Source organism: Pelophylax lessonae (assembly GCF_965119305.1).
Source record: "Pelophylax lessonae genome assembly, chromosome: 6".
Classification (NCBI taxonomy): Eukaryota; Metazoa; Chordata; class Amphibia; order Anura; family Ranidae; genus Pelophylax; species Pelophylax lessonae.
In genome coordinates, this window is record NC_138773.1 from 66999236 (window position 1) to 67025482 (window position 26247).

At 45.1% G+C, this 26247-nt stretch overlaps 1 protein-coding gene across 1 annotated transcript in view; it reads left to right on the top strand.

Moving 5' to 3' along the window:
• The window catches only part of NDUFAB1 (NADH:ubiquinone oxidoreductase subunit AB1), a 29347-nt gene extending 3823 nt beyond the window's left edge, over positions 1-25524 (top strand). The window contains exons 3-5 of the mRNA XM_082261080.1: positions 4421-4508; positions 19330-19449; positions 25397-25524. Of these exons, the coding sequence (XP_082117206.1) occupies positions 4421-4508; positions 19330-19421 (180 nt within the window). The 3' untranslated portion in view covers positions 19422-19449; positions 25397-25524. The remainder of the gene's footprint in view (positions 1-4420; positions 4509-19329; positions 19450-25396) is intronic.
• Positions 25525-26247: the final 723 nt, after the last annotated feature.

The window sequence follows — 26247 nt, forward strand, 5'->3', positions numbered from 1 at the left end:
ATTACACCTCGACAGTACTGCTTTAGGTGTTTTGCCATCCATGAACTTTCCCGATCAGTGGCTTTGTGGAATACATCACTTTATTTCCTTCTCAGGACAATCAGCTTGCCAGCTCCTAGAAGACTATGGGGTTAATTTACTTAAGGGCCATACACACTATAAGATTTTCTGAAGACTTTTTCCTTTAGATTTACCGAAACCATATAATATGAGGTCAAACCTAAACACTTTCAATTCGTATGCAATCTGGCAGGCCTTTGCACTACATAGTAAAGGTAAATCTGAAGGAAATCTAACCACAAAAGTTGGATAGTGTGTATCCAACTTTAGGCTGGGTTCACACTATCTGCAGAGTGACTGGCGGCAGGGGGTCTGATGCTTCACTGTTTTCAGGTGTCAATTTTTGACTGAAACGGACCAGAAGACGCACCGGACCCTTCTGCAAACCTCTCAACAGCTGACTTGGAGCTGTGTGAACCGGCTCCATTGACTGCCGGTCAGTCTCCTGACATGCGAATTGGATGTAGGGAAATCGCATCCAATTCGCACCAGCCTTAAACTGGAGAGGGCAAAATATGGTGCAGTTCTGCATAGAAACCAATCTGCTTCCAGGTTTTATTGACAAAATCCTAATTGAACAAGCTGAAGTTAAGCTGGATACACACTATACAACTTTTGTTGTTCTATTTCCTTTAGATTTACCTTCAATGATTTAGTGCAAGGGCCTGCCTGATTGCATATAAATTGAGTGTTTAGGTGTGACCTCATATGGTTTTGGTAAATCTAAAGGAAAAAATCTAAAGAAAATTGTATAGTGTGTATCCAGCTTTAGAAACTGGCTACCATGCACAGCTGCACCAGATTATTTGTGCACTAAGTTTATTAAATCTCTCCCTATGTATCATTATTTTATATTCATCTTCTTGAAAATGACCAGTAGTGCCCACAGTAGCACTCTTTCAGTGCCTGCCATCACTAGAGTAAAGTTGGCCCTAAACTAGTAGATTTTCGAGCTAACATTCGAGCAAAAATTCAGTGTATTTGACTTGATTATTGTTGTTCAAAAGTACTTTGAGTGCCGGTTCACATTTCTGCGATGCGGGAACACTGCGAATATACATATTATTGCAGTTAACATACCTGGGCGCTGTTCATAAAGATTGTAATACTAATATTTTTACAAGGATCTTAGGCTCCATCTACTGGTTCCTGCTTCTGTGGTTGACCGCTGTGAGCAGACAGCGTCCGGCTGCGTCTTTTTGCGTTCAGCTGCGATCATAGGCCATTGCTGGCTGTGTGAACAGGCATGAATAGCTGCAGCCACCAACAGCCTGTCATTCCACTGTACAGGGCTCAGCAACAGCTGCCATCAGTCAATCCCAGCCGGGGTAAATTCTTGCCAATGTGGCTAAATATCTGTGTGATTTAGTGCCGCCTAACTGAGCAGAACCATAAACGGGATAAGGAGTATAGTACTAGTTTCAACCAGGTTTAAAAGTATAATCCAGCTTTTAGACCATGTTTCACTCTTTTTTTTTATACATACATACACTAACCGGACACTTTATTAGGTACAAAAACAATAAGGTGTGAACACCTTTCTCCTGCGCTTGGAATCCAAGCCCCCCGACCACACTCCTCACGGGACTCACAACTGGCGTCTCAGATGGCTAGGGTCTTGCTGCCCATAACGGACTGGGGTAGTCCACCGGTACTAAAGGCAAAGAAAGGGCGCACCAACCTAGCGAATTATCCTCATTAATAGGCTTTATTCATGTAACATTTAAAAATGGCTACTCACAGACATAGATGAAAATAAATCATATCGAGCTCAGTTGCTCAAATGTCAGGAATAGTCCATAAAATCGTCCATATCCGATAAGATGACGGCTGATGCGTTTCGAGGCTTAACCTCTTCCTCAGAGCCCTTTATTAGCACTTTATTAGGTACACCTGTTCAACTGCTTTGTAACACAAATTGCTAATTAGCCAATCTTATGGCAGCAACTCCATGCATGTAGGCATCTAGATGTGGTGAAGACGACTTGCTGAAGTTCAAACCAAGCATCGGAATGGGGACGAAAAAGGATTAAAGTGACTTTGAATGTGGCATCGTTGTTGGTGCCAGAGGGGCTTGAAGTATTTCAAAAACTGCTGATGTTTACAGAGAATGGGAAAAATATCTGAATATCTGAAAAAAATGAGCGGCTGTTGTGTGGATGAAAATGCTTTTTTGATGTCAAGGAGAATGGGCATACTGGTTAAAGATGATAGGCAACAGTAACTCAAATAACCACCTGTTACAACCAAGGTATGCAGAATACTATCTCTGAATGCACAACGCATCAAATCTTGAAGCGGATGGGCTACAGCACCAGAAGACCACACCAGGTGCCACTCCTGTCAACTAAGAACAGGAAACTGAGGCTACAATTGGCACAGGCTCACCAAAATTGGACAATAGAAGATTGGAAAAACATTGCCTGGTCTGGGTCTCGATTTCAGCTGTGACATTCAGATGGTAGGGTCAGAATTTGGTGTAACATGAAAGCATGGATCCATCCTGCCTTGTATCAACGGTTCAGGCTGGTGGTATGATGGTGTAGGGCAGTGATGGTGAACCTTGGCACCCCAGATGTTTTGGAACTACATTTCCCATGATGCTCAACTACACTGCAGAGTGCATGAGCATCATGGGAAATGCAGTTCCAAAACATCTGGGGTGCCAAGGTTCATCACTGGTGTAGGGGATATTTTCTTTGTACACTTTGGGCTCTTAGTACCAGTTGAGCATTGTTTTTATACGCCACGGCCTACCTGAGTATTGTTGCTGACCATATCCATCCCTTTATGACTACAGTGTACCCATCTTCTGATGGCTCCTTCCAGCAGGATAATGCACCATGTCACAAAGCTCAAATCATCTCACCACTGGTTTCCTGAACATGACAATGAGGTCACTGTACTCCAATGGCTTCCACAGTCACCAGATCTCATCCAATAGAGCACCTTTTGGGTTGTGGTGGAACGGGAGATTCCCATCATGGATGTGCAGCCGACAAATCTGCAGCATCTGCGTGATGCTATCATGTCACTATGGACCAAAATCTCTGGAGAAGGTTTCCAACACCTTGCTGAATCTATGCCATGAAGAATTAAGGCAGTTCTGAAGGCAAAATAGTCCAGCTGGGTACTAGCAAGGCGTACCTAATAGTTATCAGTGAGTGTGTAGGATGTAATATAGAACACAGCCACCTTCCCCAGCCCCCCCCCCCCCCCCCCCCATTCACCTCACTTATAGGGTTCTTCTTGCTTCACATTTGTTTTGAAATTAAGTACAGATGTGCATGGCTCTGCCTGCATCATCCAATCACAGGGCCTTAATGGAACGCCTAAAAGTCCCAGCTACCACCGCAAAAGATGGATTTGTAGAACTTATTGTTCTCAATGGAGCACAAGTGTGGTCACCTCACTGCATTTATAGTCCATTGATTACTTTCTCCCGACCGTCAGGTCTCTACCAGGGTTGCTGGAGCCTGTGCATTGCACCTGTGAGGCACTAAACTTGGTTGCAGTTCTCTGCAGGTTCCAGTGCAAAGATTTCATAAGTGCTTATTAATGTTCCCGCGCTATTACATTTCCACAAAATGAGGACCATTTCCCTCTTCTGCGACATTAAAACCACAATGCTCAGCAATCCAGGTCTGTTAATTGTATCTTTGGCACAGCTTGCTTCTCCTATTCACTGTTCTTAATTGATTTATTTGTATTATTGCAGCCCTGTGCACCACTGCTGAAAAGTGAATATATCACTGCTCAGACACATAAAAATATAGCAAATACCTTTTTCCTCCATTGATCATTCATACCTGGGATTCCCGGTCCCTTGTCACCTGATCGCTGTGAAAGCCTCTGATTGGCAAAAACTTTATAGTGAAGGAGTTTAAAAAGACGCAGCCATTTCAATGGAATTGGAAGAGAAGCGGTTTAACCTTTAAACTGGGTAGAGGGTTCTTTACGTTCAGAGCGGTAAGAATGTGGCATTCTCTCCACAAGCAGTGGTATCAGCAGGGAGCTTTGATAGTTTACAAAACTATTAGCTGGGCACCTTAACAAACATACAGGGATATACGATGTACTAGTGACACACACCATAAGTTGAACTGGGTGGACTGGTGTCTTTTTTTTTCTTTAACCTTACCGACTATGTAACTAAGGGGTTAGCAACCTTACCACTTGGTGTCAACGTGGTATTTATACTCCTAACATCAAAAACCATAATCGGTCTTTTTTGGCCTCTACTATACCCCCAAACACACCTCCCCTTTTTTTTTTCCCCCTCTCCCTTTTCATGATACAATCAATGTAAAAGTTTTAGTGGTGCATTAACTCAACCGGATGTTCATTGTGCTTCTTCCAGCTCACCATTGGCTCCCATTTCATGAAAGACCTGGGACTGGATAGTTTGGACCAAGTTGAAATAATCATGGCGATGGAGGATGAGTTTGGTAAGATGGCTGCACCCCAATTTACTGTCTTAAAGCTGTATTAAAACCAATCATTAGAGGTGGTGACTGCATTAATCTTTTTTTCTTTTGGCCTCCCCCCCCCCCCCCCCCCCTCTCTCTGTTTACACCTGTTGGTCTGGCCAGTAACACACCTCCTGTATTAGAGTGCTCACACTCCTTGGACTGCACCATTGTCAGTCGGGGGGGGGGGAAGCGTTAGATGTACTAGCAGATTTAAATAAACTAGCAAGTTTGAAACCGAACTCCAGCTAATACATGATAATCCATTGCAGGAAACCCTTTTTTTGGGATAAAGGTTTTACATAAAAGCTCATTTCAACACATTCTGCTTGAGGGGGTTTTTGGGTTTAAAAAGCAACAGACTTACCAGTCTAATCGCCAGATGAAAATAGAAGCCTTAAAAAATAAAAAACAAATGCAGACTTCACATCACATCTAAGAACTGGTAAGTTGCAATATGTTTGCTTTTGGGTTTATTAACTATTTAACTATTCTGTCCTTTGGTAATTTTTTAACCAGATTTACTGCGGCAGGGCGGCTCGGCTGCGCATAATCATGCAGATCTACGTGATTATGTGCACGCGGTCTCGCCAGAGCCATGCTCCCGCTGTGATTACACACAACACGAGCCAGACCGTGGGAGGAGCGGGCTCTATCGCCGTCGGCCTCCCGTGATCTTCAGAGACTCTGAAAGAAGAGCCGCCTGCCTATGTAAACAAAGCAGGCAGCTCTTCTGTCAGACAGGCAGAGAGATCGTATTTCAGCTTAGCTGAAACACCAATCTCTTTGCCTTTCACAGAGCCCCCCCCACAGTTAGCAAGCACAAGTAGGCATACTTTTAACCCCTTGATCACCCCCAGTATTAACCCCTTCCCTGACACTCATTTATACAGTAACATTGCATATTTAGCACTGATTACTGTATTAAAGACACTGGTCGCCTAAAAGTGTAAAAATATCGGGGTCCAATCTGTCCGCTGCAGTGTCACAGTCCCGCTAAAAATCGTTGATCGCTGCCATTACTAATAAAAATAAAATACTAAATTATAGGTGAAGTTTCAATGTGATCTGTTTTTTTTTTGTTTTTTTTATTTGTTTTTTGTGGGGGAGGGTTCGTGGAGGATAAGCACAATTTAGCGTAACACTTATTTCATACAAGTGTTACACTAGATTTAGAAATGGAGTTTTTTACTCTCATTATTTTGTTCCTGATAAGAATCTACAATCAATTGCCTGACTGGGTGACTAACTGGATAATCTAGATCCTGAGGGTCCCCCCAGTCTGGCCAGCGAGCATGTGCAGACCGCAGCTCCACGCTAGGTCAGCCGCGACATAGCCCCACTGGACAGGGGCTGGCCTGCACGTTAAATGTCTCGCGAGGGCGCATACGACCTGGCTTTGGCCTGAGTCGCAGTGTTCCTCCTGGCCGACAGAACCCACATTGCAATGGAGCGGTGGTCTGTCCAGAGCGGTGGCCACTCTGTTCCTGATGTGGTAAGTAGCTGTCGCCCCCCCCCCCCTCTACCCAGGGGGCTTTTGGGGTGGACGTGGGCCCCTCCATGGGATGGTCGGACCCCCGGTCTCCCCTCCTTCCCAGACAGAACCCCCTCTTCTTGGTGGTCTTCTGCAGGCCTTGGTTACCCCCCCATTTGCCCCCACCATGGGGTGGACACACCGTTTTTAGGTCAGTCTGGGGTGTTAAGCTTGCAAAGGGGGTGGGTGGGGACCGCGCCCCCGACGACCGGATGCGGGTACAGAAGTTCCAAATGGAGTCATGGTAGTGTCATCCCTACACCGAGTGGATTTCCTAGCTTTCATCGACATCAAGGATGCCTACCACATCCCAATATGTGCCGGCCACCAGCGCTTCCTCCGTTTTTTACCGTGGGCGAGGAGCATTATCAGTTTGTGGCGTTACCCTTTTGGTCTCGCTGCCACTCCTTAGGTCTTCACAAAAGTATTGGCCCCGGTGCTAGCATTCTTGCGTCGGTAGGGGATCGCGGTACTGGAGTACCTGGATGATCTGCTTTTGCGAGCAGAGTCTCCGACTGGTCTTCTGGACAACTTGGAGATTACTCTGTGGGAGTTTGGTTGGATTCTGAATCTTCAGAAGTCTGTTCTGATTCCGTCCACCAGTCTGGACTATCTGGGTCTGACTCTGGACTTGGCGTCAGCCAGGGTGTTTCTTCCTCTGGAAAAACTCCAGAAATTGCAGGAGGCAGTTCAGCTTCTGCTGTCCAGCAGATAATCATCTTAGGACTTTCATGTGGGTGCTGGGCCTGATGGTGTCTACCTTCGAGGCGGTTCCTTTTTGCTCAGTTCCACACGATCTCTGAAAAAAGGAGAGCCTGGTAAAATGGAACAAGAATACACAGTCTCTAAACCATCTGATTTGGTGGATTTGTTCTCTGGCACTTTGTCAGGGAAAATCTTTTTTTCCAATCAGATAATGCCACGGCCGTGGTTTGTCAATCGCCAAGGGGGCAGAAGAAGTGCCTTGGTGGCTCAGGAAGTAGCCGGTATTCTAAGGTGGGCAGGACGTTTTTGTTCCAGCCCTCTCTGCTGTGCATATTCCAGGGATGGAAAATTTGGCAAGGGGATCACCTCAGTCGATAGGCATTGGATCAGGGGGAATGGTCACTTCATCTGGAGGGGTTTCATCAGCTGTGTCTCTCCGGTGGGGTACTCCGGGGGTTCATCTGTTGGCCTCTCGTCTCAACAGGAGTACAGAGGTTTGTGGCACGGTCTCAGGATCCTCTAGCTGACACCACAGAAACCTTAGTGGCTCCTTTGGAGTCGGTATTGTCTGATTTACGCCTTTCCTCCTCTCAAACTTCTGCCGAGACTCCTGCACAGGATCGAGGCAGAAGGGATTCTGGTCATTTTAGTGGCTCCAGACTGGCCTCGTCAGTCTTGGTACGCCGATCTGGTATTGCTGGTCGCCAATGCTCCTTGGAAACTTCCTCTCAGGGAAGGTCTGCTGGCCCAAGGGCCAATCTTTCTTCCTGCTTTAGTCGCTGGCTTTAACGGCTTGGCTGTGAAAGCCAGGTGCTAAAGGATAGAGGTTTCTCTGAATCTGTGACTCCTACGCTCTGAAAGGCTGGAAAATCTACCTCCTAGGAAGATTTACCATCGCATTTGGAAAACGTACATTGCGTGGTGTGAGTCTCTTTGGGTTTATCCGAGCTGTTTTCGATGGATCGGATTTTGGCTTTCCTCCAACGGGGGGGTTGAGCAGCGCCTGGCCTTGAGTACCATCAAGGGCAAGATTTCGGCCTTGGTGGTTCTTTCAATGTTCATTGGCCACACTGGTACTCGCCATGACTGGGAGTGAAAGACAGATTCCTAATGGTTTGGATTGCTTTAAGTGGGACAGTAATTGTCAACAATATCTCTCAAGGAATATGAAGATTTAATCCCACTTTATACTGTGAGACCTATAGCTCTTTGCCATGAAGTCTGACTCCTAAATAATCTTAGCAATACGTAGATGTGTATTCCATGTACTTCAATGTAGGAGACGAACAGACTGTCATTGGCAATCTTGGCCTGTTGTCTGTCTATTGAGGTGGAATGTGGATTGTGTCAAGTCTGCCTGTCCCATTGTTAAATGTTAATGAGCCCACATTGTTCTGTCCAGATGGTGAGATAATTAGTTCAGGTTAATTCTGTTTCTGTATACAATTTCTTCTGCATACGATATGTAATCAGGCAACCCCTGACCTGTGGTAATATGATTAGGAGGGGAGGTCCATGCTGTATATATTCTGTGTGACTGTTCAATAAAGAGTGATTCCAGTACAAGCTAAGTTGTTGGCTAGCTTTGTATGTAGGACGGCTGGGAAAATCTGGTATATATGTTCAAGACTGTAGGAAGCCGTATACTGACGAAAGGCCACAAACAGTGTGGGTCAGTGGTTCTGTCACACACATTCCTTGGTGCATGCCTTTTTATACAGGGGGTCCGATACTTGGCTCCTCCAGTGCGGTCTCCATTGCCGCCGTGGGATCTCAATTTGGTGTCAGTTCTCCAGAAGCCTCCTTTTTAAAATATTCTGGAGGTTCCCCTGCTTATGTTGTACCAGAAGGTGGCCTTTTTGATGGCTATTACTTCTGCACGCAGGGCGCCGGAGCTGGCGGCGCTGTCTTGTCATTCACCTTACCTGATGGTTCACAGGGATAAGGTGGTTCTTCGTCCATGTCCATCATGCCTTCTAAAGGTCGTCTCTGATTTTCATTTGAATGAAGACGTTGTGTTGCCTTCTCTGTGTCCCAGGCCTCAGCATCCTAAGTAAATTACCAACTGAGTACCTATAGCAGAGAGTGGGAGTATACCCTCTGAGACTGCCCCATACGCGTAGTCAAGTTCTTTTCTGCCTAGTGTCCTACTCCTGTAGAGGGCAACATAACCCATGTCGTCAAGAAGATGAGGAGCTGTGTCCGTCAATGAAGATCAGAGAAATGGATTTTACGGTAAGTCAAAAATCCCATTATTTTATATAGATGTTACACAGTGATATATTTCAAACCTTCTTTTAATTTTGATGATTATGGCTTGCAGCTAGTGAAAACCCAAAATTCAGTATCCCAGAAAATTTGAATATTCGATATGACCAAAAAAAAAAACCTCGTGCAACTTTGGATTGATTCTGTGCCTCCCAACTCTTCCTCCTTGACTCTGGGAGGACTCTGATTTCCAAATGAAATGCACAATTTTCCACAGTCCGTGGTGATTTGGGGAGTCATGTCATCTGCTGGTGTTGGTCCACTGTGTTCTACCAAGTCCAAAGTCAGGCAAAATATGCCCTGACCAAGTATTGAGTGCATACTTTGCTGTACATGGACAGACTTTGCAGTAAGCCAACATTTCTGTATTCAAAATCTTCTTTATTTTTTTTTTTTTGATCTTATGTAGTCTAGTTTTCTGAGATACTGAATTTTTGATTTTCTTTTGCTGTAAGCCATAATCATCAAAATTTAAAGAAAATGCTTGAAATATATAACTGTGTGTAATGCGTCTATATAAAATGAGTTTCACTTTTTGAATTGAATTACTGAAAATTTGACTTTTTGATCTAATTTTATGAGATGCTTATGTACATGCAGCTTGAATCCTTCTGGTACCTAGGAAGGAAGTGGGAGCACTTTCAATGAACTGCCTTTTAAAGTGCAAGTACTTTGAAGCAAATTATTGGCTTTATAGTCTCTGGGCATGTTCTTTTACATTCATGTTTCCCAACATGCAAAGGGGATGTACTTGAAATCCTGGCTGTAAAGTCAAAGTACAGGGAGTGCAGAATTATTAGGCAAATTAGTATTTTTGAGGATTCATTTTATTATTGAACAACAACCATGTTCTCAATGAACCCAAAAAACTCAATATCAAAGCTGACTATTTTTGGAAGTAGTTTTTAGTTTTAGCTATTTTAGGGGGATATCTGTGTGTGCAGGTGACTATTACTGTGCATAATTATTAGGCAACTTAACAAAAATCAAATATACAGTATACCCATTTCAATTATTTTTTTTTACCAGTGAAACCAATATAACATCTCAACATTCACAAATATACATTTCTGACATTCAAAAACAAATCAGTGACCAATATAGCCACCTTTCTTTGCAAGGACACTCAAAAGCCTGCCATCCATGGATTCTGTCAGTGTTTTGATCTGTTCACCATCAACATTGCGTGCAGCAGCAACCACAGCCTCCCAGACACTGTTCAGAGAGGTGTACTGTTTTCCCTCCTTGTAAATCTCACATTTGATGATGGACCACAGGTTCTCAATGGGGTTCAGATCAGGTGAACAAGGAGGCCATGTCATTAGCTTTTATTCTTTTATACCCTTTCTTGCCAGCCACGCTGTGGAGTACTTGGACGCGTGTGATGGAGCATTGTCCTGCATGAAAATCATGTTTTTCTTGAAGGATGCAGACTTCTTCCTGAAGAAGGTGTCTTCCAGAAACTGGTAGTAGGACTGGGAGTTGAGCTTGACTCCATCCTCAACCCGAAAAGGCCCCACAAGCTCATCTTTGATGATACCAGCCCAAACCAGTACTCCACCTCCACCTTGCTGGCGTCTGAGTCGGACTGGAGCTCTCTGCCCTTTACCAATCCAGCCACGGGCCCATCCATCTGGCCCATCAAGACTCACTCTCATTTCATCAGTCCATAAAACCTTTGAAAAATCAGTCTTGAGATATTTCTTGGCCCAGTCTTGACGTTTTGTGTGTCTTGTTCAGTGGTGGTCGTCTTTCAGCCTTTCTTACCTTGGCCATGTCTCTGAGTATTGCACACCTTGTGCTTTTGGGCACTCCAGTGATGTTGCAGCTCTGAAATATGGCCAAACTGGTGGCAAGTGGCATCTTGGCAGCTGCACGCTTGACTTTTCTCAGTTCATGGGCTGTTATTTTGCGCCTTGGTTTTTCGACACACTTCTTGCGACCCTGTTGACTATTTTGAATGAAATGCTTGATTGTTCGATGATCACGCTTCAGAAGCTTTGCAATTTTTAAGAGTGCTGCATCCCTCTGCAAGATATCTCACTATTTTTGACTTTTCTGAGCCTGTCAAGTCCTTCTTTTGACCCATTTTGCCCAAGGAAAGGAAGTTGCCTAATAATTATGCACACCTGATATAGGGTGTTGATGTCATTAGACCACACCCCTTCTCATTACAGAGATGCACATCACCTAATATGCTTAATTGGTAGTAGGCTTTCAAGCCTATACAGCTTGGAGTAAGACAACATGCATAAAGAGGATGATGTGGTCAAAATACTCATTTGCCTAATAATTCTGCACTCCCTGTAGAAATAAAGGTCTCCAGCATAAACCTTTAACACACATACTCTTATATGGAAACTAAACACCACTATTTGCTTCAAGTGCTGAACCATTACTGTCCATTAATAAACAGTTCTAAAACTGACTAATCTGAGAGCAGAACATGGTCCGAGGTTACATCGGTCTTTCTGCAAGTGACAGTGACCCCCCCCCCCCCCCCCCCAGGCTTGAATATGGACACTTTTCTTTTTTTTTTTTTTTTCTCCTGGTATTGGTAGGCTAAACATTGCTGCCAAATCAGCCGGTCTCATCCTAAGACCATGTTCCCTGTCTTCTGCCATTTATAAACTGAAATTTATGAAGTACCAGTGCTGTAGACGAAGATATTGCTGTATCTGTGCAAGATTCCTTCTACATGCATCTCTTCAGAGACAAATATGGTGACTGGTATAGTTTGGCTTCAATTTGTTAGTGCATCTAAATATTCTAGTACATCTTACTACCCTAATCTCATACTGACAATGGTGCTGTCCAAATGTGCCTCCTGTGCTCCTTTATCCAGCATGTAGGCACTCCAATACAGGTGGTGTGTTTACTGGTCAGATCACCAGGTGAAAACGGGGTAAAAAGCCTAAAAGGAAAACTAATGCAATCAGCACATCTAATGATTGGTAAGCGGCAATATATTACATTTTTGGTTTGGGGTTTATTATTGCTTTAAGGTTACCAGATTTAGAAAATGAAATCTGCAGACACTTTGATCATGCCCATAAAGCCGGTCCCCCATTTGTTAAAGTGGTTTTAAATGCTAAATTTTAATTATTTTTAAAGTAACAAACCTGTTCTAATTAACTGCTCCGTTGCACAAAGGGACCACATATTACCTCTTTTTGGGTCCTACAGTGATGCTCCTGGCTCCTCCTCTTCAAGTGCCTCCATAGTAAGCCGCTTGCTATAGGGCACTCATGCGGGCTCGCTCCCAAGCCCCGCTGCCTGCATCTAGACATAGAAAGAAAGCATGGCTCAGCCCCACCCCATACTCAATCTTTACTGGCTTTGATTGACAGCAGTGGGAGTCAGTGGCTGCTGCCTCAGCAAAGCCCATGTAAGTGGGAGGGGGGAGCCAGTCTGGGCAAAAAAAAAAAATTCCAAATACGGTAGCTGCTGACTTTTAATAGGACATTTAACGGTCCAGGGATGTTGGCGCCATGAGCCGATTCTGCAATCTGTTGCAGGTGCCGGAATCTTCACTAAGAAAAACCGGCAGTAAGCCTTCAGGCTCTTAAAGCAATAATAAAGCCTTGAGGCTTCACTGCAGGTTTCCTACTGCGCATGTAAGTGGCTCTGCGCTTTCTGAATGGTCCTGTCATCGTTTGGAAACCTGTGTCTGTCCCAGAAAGCAGTGGGGGGGGAGAGCCAGACTCACTCAGAGATCGCCGTGTCAAAACCAGGTACCCGCTCTTCCCCAAAAAGTGCCAAATGTGGTAGTGGAGGGGTGAGGGTCCGAGCAAGCAGAGATTTCCCTTATGGGTGGAGCTTCACTTTAACATTGGCACATATGCTATTGAGCTGTATCTTGTCGGACACATGCCTGTGTGCCAGAGCGGAGAGGGGCCATAAGAAAGGGGTTAGCCAAAGCTGGCAAGGTAAGGTCTCATGGAAGCCTTTCCTTTATGGATCCCTGTTTATGTAATGCATCATCACATAAAGCAACACTGAAATCCAAAGTCCTGATTTATTTTTGCATCTTTTCTTTTTTTGATAGAACTAAAGCTGGCTGTACATGGGTTCATTTTCCCCTTTTTTTTTTTTTTTTTTTTTTTTTTTTTTTTTCCGTTCAGCCAGCGGTCTGAATGGAAAAATAAATTGAGCGGATTCACCCATCCACACATTTAAGTGTGCATGAAGGAAACCTCCACGCTGTGCTATTGTATTCGGACAGTGCGCAGATCACTTTTCAGTAGATCCACTGCAGTGGTCACACATAGATCACAATTCTGCCTGTCCCAACTGAACCAGACAAACTTCAATTCATCCTTGGCCACCTTATAGCTTTGTCCCCTGCATAAGTTGATAGAAGGGGAGGGTTGCCTCACTGACATGTCTTGAGCGTTGGCAAGAGCTCTGTTACAGGGGCTGTCTGGTCTTTTTGTTTTGGTATTTAGATTTTCTGATCAGAAGCCAGCTTTGGGAATTGAGAACAATTTTAATCAAATCCAACAAAGTGTCGTATTCATGTCTTCTGGTGCTCTGCTGTATATAAATGTATAAAGGTCAGCTTTACGTTGTGAAAAGCTGCTTGGCTGCACTCGCTTCAACAAACACGTTTAAACCGAGGATGGTGAATTGGGTCAAAGTAAAACCTTTGGACAGCTAATAGTTTGTATGAACTGTGAAAAAGACAAATCTGCCAAACTGATGTTTGTTTTATCAGAGTGGATGTTCTCAGTGTAAAGGTTGTGGCTTTGTTACAGATCTCGCTACAACTTAACCCGATGAAGGCCTCTGCAGGTCACAACCAAGCAAAATAAAACATAAACCTACATGAATGGGCACCAAGTTTAACCACTCCAGCTCAAGTCCAACCCCCCCCCCCCCCCCCCTCATGACCACGCCATTTTTTTGCGATCTGGCAGTGCGCTACATTAACTTTGGTACAATTGCAGAGTCTTGTGACACTGTACCCAAATAATATTTATCTCCTTTTTTCCCCACTAATGGAGCTCTCTGTTCTTTTGGTGGTATTTGATCACCTCTGCAATTTTTTGAAGAGAAACTATTTCTTTCCTTCATTGACAGACACAGCTCCATATCTTCTTGACCATTGGGTTATGCTGCCCTCTAGAGGAGTAGGACACTAGGCAGGGAAAAAATTTTCCACGTCTATGGGGCATTCCCGGGGGGTATACTCCCACTTTCTGCTATAGGAATTCAGTTTTTTTTTCGACTTAGTAAGGACCTAGTTCCTTGCTGGGATCTCTGGTCCTTGCATTTTTTCTTTTTAAATGGAATTTTTTTCCTCCATTTTATGTTCCTGTGAGAACTACAATTAACTGCCGGACTGGGCAACGGACTGGATATCCCAGATCCAGAGGGTCCCAGAGTCTGGCCAGCGAGTGCACGCAGAGCTCAGCTCCGCTCTAGGTCGGCCACGACATAGCCCCAATGGATGGAGGCTGGCCTGTGAGTTATACGTCTGGGACCGCGTGTGCACCACAGGGAGCCGCCATTTTGTTGTGGATGGTTGGCTATGTGGCTCGGCTGCCATGTTGCCATAGCCCTGCTGCCATTTTCTTGTAGTTTTCCATTAGAAAAAGCGGTGGCCATGTTCTTGGAGCCCTGTGGGTGGTGATTCGGCGCTAGGAGCCCTCCTTGGCCGCTAGTGGATGACTCCAGTACTTCCTTTTTCTCACTGATCGCCGCATAATGTGCAGGATCAGCTGGTCTCTCTGTGCCATATCGGGTGGTGGGGAGTCCCTGCGGGTGCCTGTGGGTTCTACCTCTCTGCTGTAGCAGCGGCTGGTTGTGCTGGGACTTGTTCAAGACTTGCTGCTAAAAGGGGTGATTGTATAGGTTCCGTCTTCGGAAAATTTCCAAGGTTTTTATTCAAACCTGTTTACAGTTCCAAGGAAGGAAGGCAAAGTACGTCCAATCCTGGACTTCATTCAGAACTTCTGCACCCGCACAAAGCGGTTCAGAGCCTTGAAGTCCATTCGTACGGTAGCGGCATCCCTTCTTCAAGGGGTTCTTCTGGCCTTTATCCATTATCAGGGACAGTTGCCTTCATATTCCTATATATGTCGGTCATCAACGCTTCCTCCGTTTTGCCGTGGGCGAGGAGCATTATTAATTTGTGGCTTTACCCTTTTGGTCTCGCCTCTGCTCCCCGGGTCTTCACAGAGGTGTTGGCCCCGATGTTAGCATTGTTACGTCAAGAGGGGGATTGTGGTACTGGGGTACCTGGACGATCTCCTCCTAAGAGCAGAATCCCCGACTGCTCTGATGGACAACCTGGAGATCACTGTGCGGACTATGCAGGAGTTCGGTTGGAGTTTAATTTCCAAAAATCTACTCTGGTTCCCTCCACCAAGTTGGACTATCTGGGTCTGACTTGGGACTCAGTCTCAGCCAGGGTGTTTCTTCCCCTGGACAAGCTCCAGAAGCTGCAGGATGCGCTTCTGGTACTGTTGTCCAACGGTCGGTTATCTCTCAGGACTTGCATGCAGGTGCTGGGCCTGATGGTGTCTACCTTTTGTGGCGGTTCAGTTTGCACAGTTCCACACGAGACCTCTACAAAGAGAGATTCTTGCCAAATGAGACAAGAATCAAGTCTCTAGACAATGTGATCCTGTTGAGCTGGAGTACGAGGGAGTCCCTAATCTGGTGGCTTCGCTCTCTGGCGTTTTTGACAAGGAAAATCTTTCCTTCCCCTGTACTGGACGGTGGTCACCACTGATGCCAGCCTGTCCGGGTGGGGTGGCGTTATCGGCACAGATTGTGCTCAGGGGTCTGGTCTCTGGAAGAGTCTAACTACTGATCAAAATACTGGAACTCCGGGCAATCAGGCTTTGTCTGATTTGTCACTAGTTCATCAGGGCTTGGAACAAAAGAATGAAGACTTGAAACAACTCAAATATCACCTTAGAACCAAAGGGATCTGTATTGAGAATCCATAGTCACTTTGATAATATTTTTAAATTTTGGCCATACACTGTGATAAGTGGCAGATTTTCAGTTCAAGTCTTCATTCCTTCATTCAGTCTTAATGGGGGAATCAAGTGATTTTCTTTCCTGTGGTTGCAGCAAAGAAAAATCATTCCATTTATGGCCTCTTTAGTCTGCAGGGAACAGTGCTGGAAACGGGGCGAGCATTGCAGTGAGAACTGTTTTTTTAATTTTAGCATTTAATTCTTTTTTTTTTTAAGCTTTTTAAAGCTGGAATTGGGCTTGAAAGAATGTGTTCTTTTTAGGCCTTATTTACATGGGCATACACATGTACGATGGCTGTGTTTACCCTCAAAGTGATGTACAGGTATTCCATGCATCCGTGTGCAGGCAGTCCCATTCATGTCAATTGGCTGTCAAATTGGGAGAAACAGCTGTGTCTGAGCAGCCATTACCTCCCATTTGACATGAAAGGGACTGCCTACATGGGGATATATGGAACACCTGTGCATCGCTGCGGGTAAACACAGCCCTCACACGGATGTACAATGTAGTACACCCCTGTGAATGAAACCTTATGGAAAATTCACATGAGGTCCACCTCATGTGCAGCTCTGGCCTGTGTTGCTTTACCAGATGCCTCTTATGTAGCGACAAGCACTGTCTTCCCTCTGTGCTGCTGTCACACAGATAAGTGAGGTAAAATCTCCCCAATGGGTTCACTTAATAGCAATGACAAATTGACAGAAGCATTTGGTCCTCCCAAGTCTATCCAAAGCTATGTGTTTATTTTCTGCAGTTGTGCTTCATTTTCCCTTGCCTTACTGCAATATTCCACCTTCCCACTAGATGGCAGACTTGGACCATGTCTCTGTCACCAGGGCTTTGATGGATGATGTTTTTTTGCTCAGAGGCATCCGTGGATGCCATACTAATTATTATCCATCCACTACATGCAGTAGGGTGTTGGTTAATAGAACTAAATAGGCATGAAAGCATGCAATCTGCATTTTTGGGGTATTGTGTTTTGATTGTGACATTTGTTACGAGGTCTAATAAAATGTGCCGGGTAACCTTTACATTTTCTGGGCTTTCAGGTAGAATCATTAATTCATGCAATAGGGCTTGGCGTTCTCCAGCATCTGTATTTCCACCTCACTGGGTTGTCATACTTCCATAAACATTGGATATTAGGCTTCGCTTTATTTTAAACCTCAATTCTTCTCCAATCCAAAAAAGACAAATAAATGATTTGATTAAAAAGATTTAAGCTGAACTTTTCTATGACATTGCTCCCGGCAATGATTTATTTTTAATTATCTGTGTCAGTAGGACAGTCTCAGTAGAGGTAGCGAGCTTTCTCTGTACGCGGGTGATTTTATCTACCCCTACCCACTCACGGGTTGCTAGGCGACTGGCTTGTGCGCAAGCATCAGTAAACACACGTGCAGGCACAGGGAATGGAGGTTAAAGCAGCATATTTAATTTTGCAGGATGATGAAAGCAAAATATTGGCTTATCAAATTTGGTTAGAGCTTATGAATAAATATCTGTCACCTGTAGTATTTATTCAAGCTGTCATTAGATTTCAATATATGTACATTTTGTGTGTGTATGTAGATGGATAGATATATATATATATATATATATATAAATAGTGTATGTGTGTGTGTGTGTGTGTGTGTGTGTGTGTGTGTGTGTGTGTGTGTGTGTGTGTGTGTGTATATATATAATATATATGCACACGCACTTTTACCTCCTAAAAATGGAGGGAAAAGCAACAGTGCGTGTTATACGCCGATAAAAAAAAAAGTCCAGGAAGCAGCGCCGAGAGGCAGAAGGGGCGGGCCGGGCCGCCGAGCTGTCATAGGACGTCCCGCCTCCTATGATGAAACGTGTGATGTCTATCATAGGCGCCGGGACTTCCGATGACAGCAATGGCTCGTCCTCCCTTCTCCTCGGCCCGACCCCTTCTGCTCTTGGCGCTGCTTCCTGGCCTTTTTTTATATTGATTCAGATAGTGTCAAGGCGATGATGTCAATGGCACTGGCGAGGCTGCATTGCTGGGCACTGCGCTGGCAAGGCTGCATTGAGGTGCGTGTTATACATATATATGCATACCCCGTTTTAAGTACACTCACTTTACATACACTCGCGAGTACGGGCACAGCCTGGTCAGCTTGGCATGTCACTACTTCTGGTTTTTAACATTGGCGTCTATGGGAAATCAAGGTCAGCTTGACATGGCACTGCTCCCAAACCATAAGTGACAGGGATACCAAACTTAGGGAGCACCGAGAGGGGACCCATGACTACAACATATCCTATTTGTGGCTGGCCAGCTTGCCTAGGTAATCTACCATGTCATAGTCCTGGATCCCCTTAACATGCTCCCCAAGCTTGGTGTCCTTGTCACTTATGGTTTGGGAGCAGTGCCATGTCAAGCTGACCAAGATTTCCTATGGAGCTAGTGTATTTACATACATTGAGAAATAAGAAAAGGTATTGCTTCACTTTAAGTACATTTTCGTTTTACATACATGCTCTGGTCCCATTGTGTACTTAAAAGTGGGGGGTGTGTGTGTGTGTGTGTGTGTGTGTGTGTATATATATAGATAGATAGATATATCATTTTAGTATGTGTGTGTGTGCATCTCTCTATCTAATTATGAGCAGCAGCAATAAGGCTGACCAAACATGGATCAAAATTTTGACCTGTTAATTAGGGGCCAGCCAAATATTGATCCATGTATAGCCACTGCAGTTTAACAAAAGTTGATCTATCAATCAACTTCTGTTCAACCACCCTGTTGGATTTAGCCAATCGATCAGGAAAAGATCCCCCGCTCTATGTCACAATTGGGGATGGGGGGGGGGGGGGGGGGGGTGCAGGGGCTGCTGCATCTGTAACATGTTACACCCTGAATATATACTTAACCTTTAAAAAGAGAAACATTTAAGAAAGATATTGGCTTCCCTCAGACTGCAGACATGAAAAGTCAGTTACTGAATGACAAGAAGCGCATGCACTGCTGGCCTGCTACGGGTATTCTGGGAGTTGCTGGCTGGGGTAGGACATGCTGGAAACTGTTCAAAAACCATTTGAGACATTACTTGCTTAAACTATCTGTGAAGCTGTCATTGCTCTGCTCCCTAAATCAGAGTCAAGGAAGCTTTGTGTCCTCCAGCAGTTGTAGAACAGCGAGTTCCCTCACGGCCTGGCAGCAGGGGATGGGACTTCATGTTCTACCGCAGCTGCTGGAGCTGCACTGTTGCCTTTTGCTGCCTTCATTCACTATGTCCTTACTGTGTCTGATTCTACTGAACTCTGCTCTTTCCTTCTAGGTTTTGAGATCCCAGATGCCGACGGTGAGAAGTTGATGACCCCACAAGAGATAGTAGATTACATTGCAGATAAGCAGGATGTATATGAATGAAGTATATGTAGAAAGTTCTTTGTTTATTGTAAGTATGAAAGAACCATCTAGATCCTATGTTATCCTTTTATCTGTATTACCATTAACATCAGTCCCTGTACAAGACAGGGCATGCCATAGATCACATAGATCAGGAGTGTCAAACTCAAATCGGGAGCCGCATCAGCAATATGGTTTCCTCGAGGGGCCAATTGTATATCTTGGACTGTATTTACCCTTTTATCATATTAAATAATTGCCTCTGCATTTAACTATTTCTGGTTATTAATTTAAGTAATAATTAGCTCAGAGTCCAGGGGTGTGCTGTGTACAGAGGGCAGGGTTCAGAGCTGCTCTATGTAGCGAGTGCAGGGTTCAGGGGTGTGCTGTGTACAAAGTGCAGGGTTTAGGGTTGCACTACAGACAGAGTGCAGGGATCCAGGGGTGTGCTACATACAGAGTGTAGAGTTCAGGAGTTGCGCTATGTACAGAGTGCAGGAATCAAAGAGTGCCCCATGTACAGAGTGCAAGATTCATGGATGAGCTACATGCAGGATTCAGAGGTGCGCTATGCACAGAGTGCAGGGCTCGGGGGTGCACTATGTACAATGTGCAGTGGTGCACTATGCACAGTGTGCAACATCTCATTTCCACCCCTCCTTCTTGGCTCTTACTTCTGCACCCACCAATTTCCCCCCCATCTGCACAGATCGGCCCCCACATCCCCCCAGCCCACCATTCCCAAAGCTTCCCCGCATCTCTACTATGCAGTTTCCTCCCTTTGTATTCAGCTTTAGTACCTGTGTAGGTGGACTTTTGTATTCGGCTCCAGTAACAGTTCACTTCTGTCGCCTTGAAGGGAGATCCTTCTGTCGGTTCTGGCTCTATCCTACCCCCCTGTGCCCCACTGTGAGAGACGCTGTCAGTGCCTGCAGGGATCTGCCCCACCACTCCCCACTGACAGACCCCTACCACACAAACTAACTCCCCCTCCCACTACCAGACCCCCAACTACTGCCCCACCACTGACAGACCCCCACCCCAACAACTACTGCCCCCCACTACCAGACCACCCCCAACTAACACCCACCCCCCACTAACAGACCACCACCCAACTAACACCCACCCCCCCACTAACAGACCACCACCCAACTACTGCCCCCCACTACAAGACCACCCCTCCAACTAATGTGCCCCCCCACTACAAGATCACCACCCACCCAACTACTGCCCCCCTACCATACCACCCCCCCAATACAAGACCACACCCCCACTACATGACAACCACCCACCCAATTACTGCCCCCCCCCCCCACCAGACCACCCCCCCACTACAAGACCACCACCCACCCAATTACTGCCCTCCTACCAGACCACCCCCCCCCCCAACAACAAGACCTCCACCTACCCAAACACTGCCTCCCACTGCAAGTCAATCACTTGACCAACTACTGCCCCTTCACTAGCAGAACCACCCCCCCCCCCCCCCCCCCCCCCGTGAAATCCCATGGGATAAGCACTCAACTTTCAGGATTCAAGTGGTTCATCCAGTCATCCAGCCTGTGTCACTTCCATTCCAGCCTGTGCACCCGACCGACCGCTTGGAATGTAAAAGGTTATTTTAATAAGCTGCCTGTTCAGCTGCAGCATCTCCGCGCTCAGCTTGGAAAGCCTGGAGCCGGAGTATGTGCAGTAACCGGAGGGGATATTTTATATCACTGGTACACTGCTACTGGGACTCGCAGTGACTATAGCTATCACTGTAAACACAAAAGCTCCTGTGTTTACAAGTGACGGCAGCCGGCAGGAAAAGCGGGTGAGATCCGGTGGTGGCAGCCAGGGGCCGCTGCGGGCCACATGACAAGGTCCGAAGGGCCGGATTTGGCCCACGGGCCTTGTGTTTGACACTCGTGCCATAGATGATTTAATTTTTCTGATTTCAGGAAAATAAATTGCTCTATTCCCCCATCAACACAGTCAGTCGGGGGGGGGGGGGGGGGTGCTGCCTCCTGCAGTGCTATTGTGTTCTCCCGGTGGGGGGGGGTGTGGGGAGCCTTCCCAGCCGGCAGAACACAGTAAATAATAGTGACTGTAGCTGCAGGCAGTAATCTTATGCCAAAAATATGACAAGCTGGTTCGACTCTAGGCCAGTCCCTGCTGAACTGGCTGAGGTTTGATCAATGGAAATGCAAGAGCATCTTGAGCTAGGTTGATGCACATTCATTCAGCTTTGGGAGTAGGTGAAATGCAGGTCAGATTCACCTTTTCAATGAAAAGGATTTCAGAAGAGTCCTAAATTGATGTCCGATGCAAGCAGAATAAGCCTAAAAGGAATCTGTGTATTCTGATCAATACAGGCCTTAAAATGGTTGTAAACCTCAGACATGAAATATGAACAAAGCATATCCCTCTATAGTGTGTACTTGTCTCAATCCAGAGCACAAAGTGTAATTTCTGTCTGCTGCTTCATTCCACTGCTATCAGCATGAATCACTTCTGACAAGTTTTCCTGACACTAAGAGAAAAATTGTGACAGGGGAGGGGCCTCCAGCTGATTGACAGCCTCAGCTTTGTTCCTGTGTGCTGTGTGAAGGGGGGTGTGTCCCTTCCCTCCAATCAGCTCTATGGGCTCTCCTCACTGAGCTCTGTCGAGTGTGACTTCAGCTGCCCACCCCCTTCTTGCTAAATTTAAGCTTTAAAAATTCTGCGCTTTGAATAGATGTAGAGAGAAGACAGCAGATAAACAGGTACAACCTATGTAGGAGGATTTGTTTCATCGCTGTGTATAACCTGAGGCCAGTCACTTCGCTGGGTAAATGTAAGGGTTTACAACTACTTTAAAGTAGATTAGACTTTTGTTTATGCTCAAAAGAGAAATGACGAGTTCTCTGGCAACCCCTTTTGCTTCTTTGTTTCTAATGCAGGAGAGTTGTTCAAAAAGGCCTACTGCTTACTCCTGCCACTTACACATGGCAAAATGTAATCATGCATTGGCACCAAATTCAAAATAGTTATTTCTTTCGTTCTTTGACGGACACAGCGCTCCATAAATTATAACTACTGGGTTATATTGCCTCCTCCAGGAGTAGGACTAGGCAGAACAAAAAACACCTGGCTACGACCATGGGCCGTCTTCAGCTGATATATAACCCCCCCCCCCCCCCCCCCTCTCTGCTCTAGGTAATCAGTTTTAATCTGTCTAGTCAGGGCTATCATCCCCAGATGGATCAGATAGACAGACAGACGGACAGACAGATTTGGGCCTTCGTTATCAGGCATCAATATCACAAGTTTGCAAGGCAGCCACTTGGTCCTCGGTGCATAGCGTCACAAAATTCTTTAAGGTAGATACTTTGGAATCTGCGGATGCTTCTTTTGGCCGCAAAGTTTTGCAGGCTGCTGTTTAAGAGGGGCTGTTCCGTCTTAAAGGGGTGTTTTTCTCTAAACTTTTATTTTTCAGATGTGGGCTCCTGTGACCCGGGTAAGGTTCCTGTGTCCTGGTTAATGGCACTTATGTTTAGCCTTGGGTTATTTTCCCCACCCCTCATTTTTCTCTTAGCACTGCTTTTGGACTCCCCACTAGTTATGATTTATGGAGTGCTGTGTCCGTTGATGAACAGAAGAAAACAGGATTTTTGTACTTACCATAAAATCCATTTCTCTGAGTTCATCGATGGACACAGCACCCACCCCTCTATGGAGTTCTGATACTTCTAATACTGCTTGCTACTAAACTGATTACCTAGAGCAGAGAGGGGGATTATATACCAGCTGAGGACGGCCCACAGGTGTAGCCAGGGAGCTGTTGTTCTGCCTAGTCCTATTACTGGAGGAAGCAATATAACCCACGAGTTTTGCTTTATGGAGCACTGTGTCCCTAATGAACTCAGAGAAATGGATTTTACAGTAAGTACAGAAATCCCATTATTAGCATGGCCACCAATGAAATTCATACCTACCATAAAATTTAAAATCTGCTAAATTTTTTTTTTTTTTTGCTTTTAGCACTACTGAATACATTCCTGGATAACTTAGGCAATTAAGTTACAGAAGTAGCATTTTCATTTTTTGTGTGAACAAAGTAAAATTCCCCAAATGATGTGTATTATCACTTTTTTAAAAAGTAGCTACAAAAAAAAAACCTGAATTGGAAAGTTGACAGTTTTATCTGTTGTACACAGGTGGCCATTTGCTGGTCTTAAAGCAGAACTAAATCTTCCCATCCCTTACAGCCTTGGAAGCTGCCATCTTACTCGGTTAGATCTATAGTTACCATGGTGCTGCACATGTGATCAGTTATGACATCAGCCATTGATTGCTTAACAGTTTGGTTGAGAGTGCAAGCAACTGGGACAGTTATTCAAGGCATGCCATGAATGTAACTGTTTTGGGAAACTAATAAAGCAATCATTAGTTCTGCTTTAGGGATGGAGGGTACCACTATTTGGTCTTTAACCCTAGTTATGGTTTATAAGGCAACACTTAATACAAGCTATGCTGTACTTTATTCCTTTCTTGTAAGTGATTTGTGCCCAGGCTGTTCTTGACATGTTATAGGGAACACTTAAATCATCCACTCTATACATTGAACTATAACCATCAACAAGAGATTACATTTTCTAAAGCAAGCATGTTTATTGAGTGATTGCAATCATTGTAATAGTAGCATATATTCTAGAGGAGTAGTATGGAATGAAGGCTTCTGGATTATGAATCAACAGATCTGTTTGGCTTTAATTGTGTAACCGGAACTTCTCACAATTTACCCTTTTTGTGTTTTTCATGGTCCTATACATTTTTTTCATAAGTGTATTGTAACCTCCTCCCTGTTCTTATTGTTTATGCTAAATCTGTTTTGAGGTTAGTCCATCCACGGACCACCAATATTAATTAACCACTTCCTGCCCGCCCTATAACAGAATGATGGCGGGAATGTGGTTGTGTTATCCTGACCGGACGTCATATGACGGCGGCAGGATAACACAGCTCTGGGCGCCCCCGGGGGCGCGCAGAGCGGCGATCGGTGATGCGAGGTGTCAGCCTGACACCCTGCATCTCCGATCTTGGTAAAGAGACTACTGACGTAGCTCTTTACCATGTGATCAGCCGTGTCCAATCACGGCTGGTCACATCGTAAACAGGAACAGCCGTTGATCGGCTTTCCTTAGTTCGTGCCTGACAGGCACGAGTAAAGGAGCGCTGATCGGCGGCTCCCCTGACGGGGGGGGGGGGGGGGGTCGGCACTGGTAATCAGATCATTGATTACCAGTGCAGACCCTCGGGGGGGGGGGGGGGGATGCCACTAGATCCACCAGGGATGCCCACTATGGCAATCAGGGCTCAGGGAGCCCCCCATTGCCCTCCCCATCAGTGCTGCCCGCCAGTGTCCTCCTTATCAATGCTGCCCACAAGTGCCCATCATTGCCATCCTTTAGTGTCGCCCACCAGTGCCCATTATTGCCCACCAGTGCCGCTCCATCAGTGCCACCCATCAGTGCCACCTATCAGTGCCCAGCAGTGCCTCCTATCAGTGCCTACCAATGCTGCATATCTGTGCTACCTATCAGTGCCACTCCATCAGTGCCTCCTCATCAGTGCCTGTCAGTGCAGTCTCATCAGTGCTCATCAGTGCAAGAAAAAACTTATTTATTTACAAAATTGTATAACATAAACAAAACTTTTTTTTTTTTTTTTTTTTTTCAAACTTTTCAGTCTTTTTTTATTTAGCAAAAAGGAAAAAACCCACAGGTGATCAAATACCACCAAAAGAAAGCTCTATTTGTGGGGGCAAAATTACATAAATTTGGTGTAGGTACAGTGTTGCATGACCGTGCAATTGTCATTCAAAATGCAACAGCGCTAAAAGGGGAAAATTGGCCTGGGCAGGAAGGGAGGGAAGTGCCCTGTATTAAAGTGGTTAAAAGGGGTGTTGATGGTTATTATTGGATTCTAGATGCAGTATGTTCATGTTTTTCTGTTCTGTTTTATTTCCACAGGTAGTTGTGCTGGGCGTCTTCTTAGCGCACCTGCATGTTGTGCCACCGCGGCTGCCGTCACCACTTCTTCCAGGATCCTGTATTTAAACTGTTTGGATGTGTTGGCCTTTAATAAATGTAAAACCACACTTCTGATGTCTGTGTTGTCTGACTTTCCTGCAAAAAAAAAAAGGGTACTGAGGTTCTTCATAAACATGTCTTTTGTAATTACAAACTTCTGGGCTCATGTTTCTCTTTAGTTGGTATGTTGTTGGAGCGCTGGACCCCAATCTAAAAGTTAATATTGGAAGTTGGAGTAAAGGTTGCACTCTGCAAGCCATTAAGGCCAGGCAATGTTATGAAAGGGTTCAAAGGATGGGAGCAAAACAATTATCACATTCAGAAATTCTTTGCCACAATAACAGCGTTCAGTAACAGCCAACACATTTCTGGAGCTTCGGTCCTTCATCAGGGCTTTAGGTGACAATAAAAAAAATATGCTGGACCAGAGTATATAGCTGAGGAGTGTATAAATCTACACTAGGAGACTTGCTTGGGTCGCCAGTTCTCTCTTTTCTTTTTATTCATCATTTAACCTTTTATTACCATCAATACTCCTGATGAAGGTGACAATGAACCTCCAAAACACGTTGGTTGTTACTGAGACCTATCATTGTATCTGTATTGTAATTATCAATCTGGAAATCTTTGTGCTGCATTCATCCTTTTGTATTGTATGGATTATGGGAGCTGTTATTGCTGAACTGCAAGTTCTGGAGCCAGTATCTACATGCTTCTGCAATTCCTTGTAAACCACAGTCCCAGAACGTGCATATCAAGGATCCCAACATTTCACTGGCTGCATGCTTGTT